The following is a 10,020-nucleotide window of genomic DNA, read 5'->3' as shown; positions in this document are numbered from 1 at the left end:
CAAAATTACTGTATATACAAAAGTCATGTCACCAAATTTTTTAACGATCGGTTCATAATTAGTCATAGCTCCCATCTAAAGCCCTCTTCCAAAAATCATTCACGAAAAAAAATTATTGAAACTTTAAAAGAAAAATGATTTTGCTCATTTTTCTTTTATAGGGTCGACTCATATTTTCTTACTTGTTTTGTAGTTTTTTTGGGATTTTTTTTTTGTATTTTTTGGATTTTGTTTTTACAATTTTATGTTTTAGAAACAATTAAAAAAAATAATTCAATTTGTTTAAATATGAAACGACGAGAAGTTAGCAACTGTCTTTTCAAATAATAATCTATACAAAGAATCTTCTAAGTTGTTTATTTTATAACTTTTCTAGAATGTTAAGAAAACTCTATGAATAGATTCCCCGGCCTGTTCGGACCACAGCCCTAATACATTGTTATTTAAAAATTGCACACAATATTGTACGTACAATATTGTATTAGCGAAACGTTTATTTTTAATATTTCAGAGACATCCTCAAGGTCTAACATTTTTAAGTAAAAAAACACATAACTTTTACACAAAAAAACAACTTAGAATGTTACATTTGGCTATGCCGAATTTATGAATATAACGCACTTTCAAATTTAAGAAAATAAATCGTGACTGACTCCAAAGTTATATGCATTTGAATTTAAAAATTTAAAAAATACGATTTTTCGCTAATTTTTGGGGAAAAAAGTACTTTTTTTCATTTTAATTTCTAAGAATATGTATTAGGAATTTATACTTTTTGAAAACATATCTTTATATTAAATATTTGAAATGAAATCAAATTTGAAAATTGTTGATACCGAGGGGACCAGGTTCATCTAAAAAACACCTCTTTTTTATATAAAATTCAACTTTAGGGCAAAATTTCTCAAATCGCATAGTTGATATCAAAATATAGTAACCCATTTTAGATGGCCAAATATGTTCTGAATTATTCTGTAAAGGTTAACGTTAACTGGTATAATGCCAAAAAAAAATTCCATTTTTGGGATATTTCAAATCTTTTTTGGGAATTGCGGTATTCTTGATAACATATTTCAAATTGGGATTTTATTTTTCCATTTTCAATAGAAACATCTATATAACTGTAAAATTTCATTAAAAAATATTCATAAATAAAAATTTAATTTCAATTTGAAAAACTGAAAAAAATTCATATTTTGTCATATTTTTCAAAAAAGTATTCAATGAATTTTTAAATTGTCAAAAGTAGACAAAAATAGACAAAATCCCATATCCATTGATATATAACATGTCTACTAGAGTGTACCACCTTACAAGAAAACAAAATATAATTGTAAATTCACAAGGTCTCTTATCAGTTATATTGTCATAATGTCCTAATATATCACGATTCGGTGGCTCGGCTTAACCGACTCTTAGGCATTCGGCGCAGGTCTCTGCTGGTTGGTTACGATAACACAATAAACATAGCATACAAAGTAGTATTAATTTAGGACATTTTGTGCTTGAAAGTCAATAAAAACCATTTGGAAATTTTAGGATATTATGACAATATGACATGATAAGAGTCCTTGTGAATTGACCAAATGTATTTCTGCAAGGCAGTTACGAATTTTTTTTTTTGCCGAATATAGGGGTCGCCTTTTTACATTTTTTGTTATATCTTTGGCATTTACAGTCGGATCTTAAAGTATGATATATCAATATTTTTGTCTCGAGAAGACCAATATTTGTCTTTAAAGGCCACTGACCTCAAGTATCCCGTTTTACTATTTATCCACCAGAACTGTGTTTCTACCACCCTAATATACTATCCTAATGTCAGAAAATTAAAGCTCGCAAGAAATCATTAATCTTTTGCTAACGAAGTAATTCGATAACTCCTTCAGAAATACTTTAATATTTAATTATGCCAAAAGAATAACAAAGAACAAGTAAGTATAGTTGGTCAGGCCCGACCATATGCTGACCTACACCTAGAAGATGATTATAAACAGTTCTCTTTTAAAATGTATATAGAAGCTGGATTTAGATACCAACATTTTTAAGAAATCTCGTTAAAATGATTTTCAGAAGTGGGCCTCATATGGGAGTTATGACTAATTATGGACCGATCATTATAGAATTTGGGGAAATGACTTCTGTAAATATATAACTTGTTTTAGTTAAATTTTATTCGAATACTAACATTTTTAAGAAATTTATGCTGGTTAAAGTGATTTTCGGAAGTGGGCCTTATAACTTATTTTAATTAAATTTTATGCGAATACCAACATTTTTAAGAAACTTATGCTGGTTAAAGTGATTTTCGGAAGTGGGCCTTATATGGGAGCTATGACTAATTATGAACCGATCGTTACTTGGTGGTACAAGTTCGGCTTACATAAAACTTATTTGTGATGAATTTCGTTTGGATATCTATATAACTAAGATAATTATGAGAGCTAAACTATTTTCAGATAGGGTAATTATATGGCGGCTAGGAAAAATAATGGTCCGATTCTAACAAAATAGATATCGTCCTTGGAGCAATAGAAAAGCTTGTGCCAAATTTTGTCGAATTATCTTTGACAAAAATACACGATTTCGTTACATGATAACCTTATACATCCGACGGTAAATGCAGGGGCCGAATTACCGCACTCGTGATCGAATAAACTATCGTATCGAAAAATAATTTCGATATCGTAATTATAACAAAATGTTCTAAATTTCATGCACGATATCGAATGCCCTAATCTCAAATAAGAAAATTACAATCGATTTTACTCGATATCGAATGCGGTAATTCGGCCGCAGACTTTTCTGTGGAGGTAATATCGAATTACTTCGTTAGCAAAAGTTTAATGATTTCTTTCCGTCTGGAAATTGCAAAGATATAACAAAAAATGTAAAAAGGCGACCAAAAAATAATTTTTTTTTTTTTGAAACTGTCTTGCAGAACTGCGTTTTATTAGGGGGTGTACGCCGAATTTTATTTTTGAGGTACGGTCTAATGTCTACTTTATGTTATAAAAGTATACTTGTTTTTGCTATAAATGAATTGAATGAATTAAAGCGCACAGTGGTATGAGAATAAAAAAAGATGGAAATAAATCTGTAACTTCTAAACCCTTACGCCGATTTGAATGAAATTTCAAATTCGCAAAGAGGAAGTGTAGTCGAGTTTAAGTTTTGAATTTGGACTTCATGAGCCTACTAGGAGCGGGACCAGGGGTTCCCAAAGTAGGACACCTCGAGTATGTTCAATTTTTAAAATGATGAATTTTTTAGTTAGTTTTTTAGAAAAGTTATATACATTTTTGAAAAGTAGACAAAATCCTCTATGCATTGATATATAACATGTCTACCTTATGTTTTTTACGTGTCAAATAAATTAGGGAAAACTAAACTAAGCGATGATTTTTAAACACTTCTTTCTTTATTTGATATATAGATCTATGTTAATCCTATAAAAGAAAAATGGATAAAATCGGAGAATATTTGGAACCGCGGTCACCAAAAAAATGGAGTAGGGTGGGTAAAAATGTTGAAAATTAAATTTTCAAATGCGAATATCTCCTAAGCTATAAGAGATAATTGATAGCTACGACGAGGTTTTATGTAGTGCTCCACTAGGAGATTCCATATGCGTTAATAAATAAAATTAATTTAATTCCTTAAATTTAATTTCATACTTTATATGTCTAGGTTCGGCGTCCATGACTTAATTTTTTTCAGAAACGAGGACAGAAAAAGGTAATTTTTTTAAATATTGATTTAAACGCATGTATTTTTCTGTAGAACCTTATGATGAATTCAAAGTAACCATACATTTATTACGTCTATGAATATTATCTATTAATTAAGCTAATTGTTGGTGGAGATAATGGTAACATGCATAATCTTTGATAAATATTTTAGATTTGATTTCACGTATTTTTTGTTTGGAAATTTTTTAAATTCAAATAAATTATGTCCTCTTGAAAACTATATTTTGTTAATGTATTTAGATATATTTCTAGTTCCAGCTAGCATTACAATTTAAATGTATGAATACCCTTAATATTTTAACACTGTCTGACAATAGTTCCAAAAAACATTTTCGGTTACGTTGTATATGTGATTATATCATAAAATACAGTTGCAATTGAGTATATCTAATGTCGAATATTTAGCAAACAATAGAACCAATAACAATAAAATGATAAAATAATTATAAAAATAATATGTATTAATAAGGTAGCTAATTAAGTAATTGGCATAAATGTATTAACTATTCTATTAACTTAGAATATTCTGCAATTAATAAGCAATTTTCAGTTTTACTCTAGAACTTGACATGATCATGTCGCCTATTAAAATACTTCTGGCAATATTTCTGTTGAACTTATATTCATCTTTGGCATATAAAGATTATAAAAAGTAAGTTTTGTTGACATAAAGCCATGAATTTGAAATTAATTTTCAAAATCTATTTCAAAACAGTTATAAAATCTATGATATTATGGCTGAAAATGTGGAGCAATTGGAAATGCTGCAGGAAATTGTAAAGTTAAGAAAGAATTTTGATTTTCTACATGTGGCTAAACAACCCAACAGCCTTAGCAAAGTTTTAATACCGCCTAATTTGGAACAAGATCTATGTATAGTATTACATAGATATGCCTTGAATTATACACTGTTAGTGGAAGATGTTGCTGAAGTTATAAACAAAGAACGTGAAGAAAATTCCCCCGAATCTCCACCAACTTATCCGCTAAATGTATTTGAACGCTATTATCGACATGAAGAAATTAATGAAAATATGGAATATCTAGCTAAATTATATCCCTCTCGGGTATTTGTTAAAACATTTGGTTGGACTTACGAACATAGGCCTTTGAAAATTATCTCCATTACGAATGGAGATGGTCGTAAGAATAAGAATATTATTTTCATTGATGCTGCCATGCATGCTCGTGAATGGATCACTCCCTCGATGGCTTTGTTTATAATGAATGAATTGTCTGTGAATTATCAGACACATGAAAAGTTGTTGCAAGATTTTGATTGGATCATTATGCCGATGGTAAATGCCGATGGTTACGAGTATTCCCATGAAGAGAATCGTTATTGGCGTAAAACTCGTCGTCCTAGTGATTTGTCTTTAGACTGTTATGGTACGGATCCTAATCGTAACTTTGGTTATCAATGGGGTTTGACTGAGGGGGCCTCTGCCGATCCCTGTGATGATACTTACTTTGGTGAGAAAGCATTTTCTGAACCCGAAACTCAAGTAGTGCGGGATATTATGATTAGTTATGCGGATCGTATGAAATGGTATTTGTCATTGCATTCTTATGGAAATTATATACTGTTGCCTTATGGTCATACCGAGTAAGTGACTCTAGTTACATTATTTCCAATTGTATTATAGACGTTTCCAACTGCCTTTCAAAGGTGTTTAAACGATACCAAAATGGAAGCTTCTAAAATACAATTGTAAATGGTGTAGCTTTTTTTTTAAATCAAGCTTATTATGAGCAATTTAGGGGAAATACAGAGTCCATCTGGAATGAATTAAATACTTTCTATTTGCAGTGACTTGCCCGAAAACTATTTCGATATGATGGATGTAGCAGATGCGGGTGCTCTAGCCATAATCATGTCCACAAATAATATTTATACTTACGGTAATACGTATAGTGTCATGTATCCAACATCCGGAGATTCGGCCGATTATGCTATTGGCTTCTTAAATATACCCATTGCCATGGCTATCGAGATGCCTGCTGGTGGTTTTTCCGGTTTTGATCCACCCGTTAGACAAATCGAAGATATAGTCGAGGAAACATGGATTGGCATAAGAGCTATGGCTGAGGTTGTTGTGGATAAATATTAGTTTATTAATGGGCAAAAGAATGTTAAACAAAAATTAATAAAACAATTCGATTAGTTCTTATCAATAGACATTTTTGTTTGCTATTGAAATGTTTAATATGTATGACGTTTAAATGTATGGATAATTACTCTAGACGATTTACAGATTATCATTTATGATGTCTAATCAAAGAGTTTTGCCGCTTACATTTATCGCTTTATATTGTAGGATGAGCCATTATAATGTTAATTACTTAATTGAGCAATATTACATACAAAATTACTAAAATTTCGTGGTAATTCGAATTTATTATAAAAGATTATCTGTCAAGGTGTACGAAAATATAAGTATATTTTGATATTGAAAGAAGCTATAACATTTGCAAATGGCGGCAACTGTCCGTTTTGTATTGGTAATTCTGAAGTAATGAGATACCGAATATAAGCTGACAAGATGTGAAACACTATATATGTTCCATAGTGGGACAGATTCAAAATATTTAGTAAATCTAGGGCTAGGGCATGGAGCGATATTGCCAACACCAATCTAACTTTATCAACAGAAGCTACAGCATTAACAAGTCAAAAAATAATTGATTTCAAATTTAGCAAGTAAGAAAGTATAGTTTGGCAAGCCCGACCATATTTTCGGATACTCTACACCGAGTATATGATTATAAACAGTTTTCTTTTGATATAAAACTTATTTGTATTGAATCTTATTTGAATACCAACATTTTTAAGATATTTATGCTCGATAAAGTGATTTTTGGAAGTTGGCCTCCCATATAAGGCCGACTTCCGAAAATCACTTTATCGAGCATATGACTAATTATGGGACGATTGTAACAACATTTGGTGAAATGATTTGCGTATATTTGAAACATATTTGTTTTACATTTTATTTGGATACTGACATATTTTAGAGATTTATTTCGAGAATGGTGCTTAGATGGGAGCTATGGATCATTATGGACAGACCGGTACTAAATTTGGTAGTACGAGTTCAGCTTATATAAAACTTATTTGTGCTGAATTTGGTTTGGATATCTATATAACTTGGAGATTTATGAGAGCTTAACTATTTTCAGATAGGGCAGTTGTATGGGGACTAGGAGAAATAAAATACTGTAGTTTGAGTACAAGGTTTACATGGACGGACAGACGGACGGATATCGCTTAATCGACTCAGAAATATTACAAACGTCAACAATACATTACAAACATCAGCACTAAACCAATATACCCTCACCACTATTTTGACATTTTTGGGATAAAAACCGCATACTTTTTGATTCCTTAAAAAAATGTTTAAGGAAAGGTATCTGCAGAGATAGCTTTAAAATATAAAACACCTAATAAATGGTTCCCTAGGACCTTCCGAATTTAGCATATTTTTATATCAAAATTTTGAATTATTGTTTGTTGGGCACCAAAATAACACACTGCACCTTTTTCTAACTTCACACAATGATAAGTATGATGATTTGGCACCCTTTGGTAATTCGGATCATTGTACCATTTCCGCTTCATTCCGACAAGAAAATTAAAAGTGCAAAATTGCAATGCCGAAACCGATTCGATGGCGCAAAAGGGCGAGATTTTCGTGTGGCAAAATGCTGAGGCTTCAAAAATCTCTACACGAGCAGCACCTCCGAGCCAAATTTCTTACTTGTAATAAAAGCTTTTGGCCATTCGTTAAAATAATAAAGGACAATGCTAGTTCCTACTCTTTTAAGGGATGGTCAATCATTCATTGACCCGGTTGATAAAGCTAAACTTTTGACTGAATTATTTGAAAATAACTTGAACATACAGGATAGCAATCAACTCGATCAATCAACAGTATCAGTCACTATGCTGAATATATTATTTCGCGCTCGCGCAGTTAAAAAGGTCTTAGCGGATCCCAACATAAACAAGTCTCCTGGGCCTGATGGTATACAAGCACTGGTCTTAAAGCAGCGTTCTTCGACGCTAGCTCGAACTTTATACCGTGCGGGAAAATTTCCTGTATGTTGGAAGGTTGCTAATTTAAAGCCGATTTCTAAAAAGGAGAGGCTAACAACCCTGAAAATTATTGCCCAATAGCAAATTGTTCAGCATATGGGCAAAACCTGCGTGACGAACGTTTCACTCGTACATGCTTTCATATTTAAATCTGAAAATTTTTTGGTTTTTCAAATAAGATCCTCCAATGCACAGTGGGGCTAAATTACAAATAATCTACAAAAGATTTCAGAGCAATATCAATTATGAATCCAAAAATAAACGATTTTCAATTTAAAAATTCAAAAAATAGTAAATTTTTGCTGTTTTTTGGGCGAAAAGGTGACTTAACTATTTTTTTATTAAAAAAAACTTTCTTTAAGAACATATAACAATTTTATGTTTTTCTGTAAGATATTTTTATAAAGAACATTTTGGTATAAAAAATGCCCTCGTAAATTGACCTAATTTTTTTTATCAAAATTTCAACTTTGGGCCACATGTTCTAAAATCCCAAAGCTGCGATCAGAAAATGAAAAGCAGCTTTGAAAACCTCTATATATTCCCTATTTATCCCCAAAGTATTTTCCCAGCCCCAAAGTAAATGTGGACCCTATGTGCAAAATTGTAGAAAATAACATTTTTGGGATTTTCGCTCCAATTTTTAGGAATTGCGGGATTCCCTTTGACCTTTTAACAAGGTTTATTACCAGAGCAACCAAAAATATGCAATATCATATTTTTTGCTGTGCGTCGTATAAACATATGAGTTAGTTATTTATCCGTTTCAGACAATTTTAAGAGTTTTGGCATCGATTTGTTAGTGCATATTTTTGCATATTTTGCCCTTTACTGCATATTTTAGCATATTTTGCGTTTTATAGCATATTTTTGAATATTTAACTCATAACTGCATATTTTTGGTGGATATTTTCTTTTATTTTTCATTATTTTATTTTCCTTATATAATTTTATTGTTTGTATTGTAATTTTTCATTTCTATATTTTACTATTTTGTTAAGGTCCAATGATAATTGGCCTAAGTTACTTAAATAAAAAATAGAGTACCATAATCGCTTATATTCATAGAGTTCTCGTTGATTTAACCCTTGGAGGTATAACCAGGTCTGTGCAGACCTTTTGCATATAAAAGTGTGTATAACTTTATTGTTTTTCGTGTTAGAGACAAATAATTTCAAGACTTCCTGGAGCAACATTCTCCGGACACAATGAGCAAAAAATCGAACCGATTGTGGATCCTGGTTCGGCTTAATCTAGATTTTCAAATATTTTGGTTCAAAGGTCATAACCAGGTCTGTGCAGACCTATGAATAATTTGAACGTTAATACAAATTAAAAAAGGAAACTATACATATGGTAGCTCTTTTCTATGTATAATGTAAGGGGATTCACACATTAATAATGCAAGTGAATAATTGTGGTTTCATTTCATGTATTGCAAAAAACCGATTTGTTTACAGCATTCACATTTCAGGTATTCGTGCCTTGAATGCCAAACAAAACAATTTACACATACTTTTAGGAAACCGACTATGTATTTCCATACAAATCCCATATAGGTCTGTACAGACTTGGTTATACCGTTTATCGCCAAAAAATCCTTATACCTCCGAGGGTTAAGGGAGCTTAGTTTCCATATATTTCAAATAAATTAAAAATATACACACAAATATTAAAATTTAACAAATATTAAAAATACGTAAAAAAAATTAAAAGAAAATTCCAAAATTGTTGTATGCAACTTCTTAAAAAATTGTTGGATACATTTAAAAGAAGGAATTTTATCAGCTTGAGATTGAGACAGTTATGTTTGGGCATTAATAGTTTACCATTAATGTAAAATTAAACAAGTATTCAACAGACGTTCAGAATATTAAGATCTATCGAAAATCTTGCGTTCAAAACCCGTTGATATATTTACACAACTTGTAAAAAAAATTATTAAGAAATCGTTAAAAAAGAATATACGTGGATATCGATAAACGATACAATGGATGAGAAAGGAAGAAACATAGGAAATGTCACGGTATTTTGAGTCCAGTGATAAAACTTGAACAAAGAGTTTTTTTAATTGCCGCAGTCTTAAAACTAATCATTCCACTATTGTAAGGCTCTTTTATAATTCTATTTAAATTTTAGAAGCCGAATTCAGATGTTAATCTAGATACA

General features: G+C 30.9%; 1 protein-coding gene across 1 annotated transcript; it reads left to right on the top strand.

Annotated features, from left to right (window-relative positions):
- Positions 1-4,327: 4,327 nt before the first annotated feature.
- Positions 4,328-5,877, top strand: LOC135955474 (carboxypeptidase B1). The gene is made up of 3 exons (XM_065505824.1): positions 4,328-4,404; positions 4,468-5,358; positions 5,563-5,877. Exons 1-3 carry the CDS (start codon positions 4,328-4,330, stop codon positions 5,861-5,863), a joined length of 1,269 nt encoding a protein of 422 aa, XP_065361896.1. The 3' UTR covers positions 5,864-5,877.
- The last annotated feature ends 4,143 nt before the right edge of the window (positions 5,878-10,020 follow it).

This window comes from Calliphora vicina, chromosome 3 (genome assembly GCF_958450345.1).
Source record: "Calliphora vicina chromosome 3, idCalVici1.1, whole genome shotgun sequence".
Lineage (NCBI taxonomy): Eukaryota > Metazoa > Arthropoda > Insecta > Diptera > Calliphoridae > Calliphora > Calliphora vicina.
The sequence above is the reverse complement of the archived record's forward strand: the minus strand, read 5'-3'. Positions and strand labels throughout refer to the sequence as shown.

Coding starts and splice junctions, on each gene's coding strand:
- LOC135955474 (XM_065505824.1), top strand. CDS start 4,328: ATGTCGCCTATTAAAATACTTCTGGCAATATTTCTGTTGAACTTATAT. Junction 4,405..4,467: donor GCATATAAAGATTATAAAAA/GTAAGTTTTGTT, acceptor ATTTCAAAACAG/TTATAAAATCTATGATATTA. Junction 5,359..5,562: donor TTGCCTTATGGTCATACCGA/GTAAGTGACTCT, acceptor TTCTATTTGCAG/TGACTTGCCCGAAAACTATT.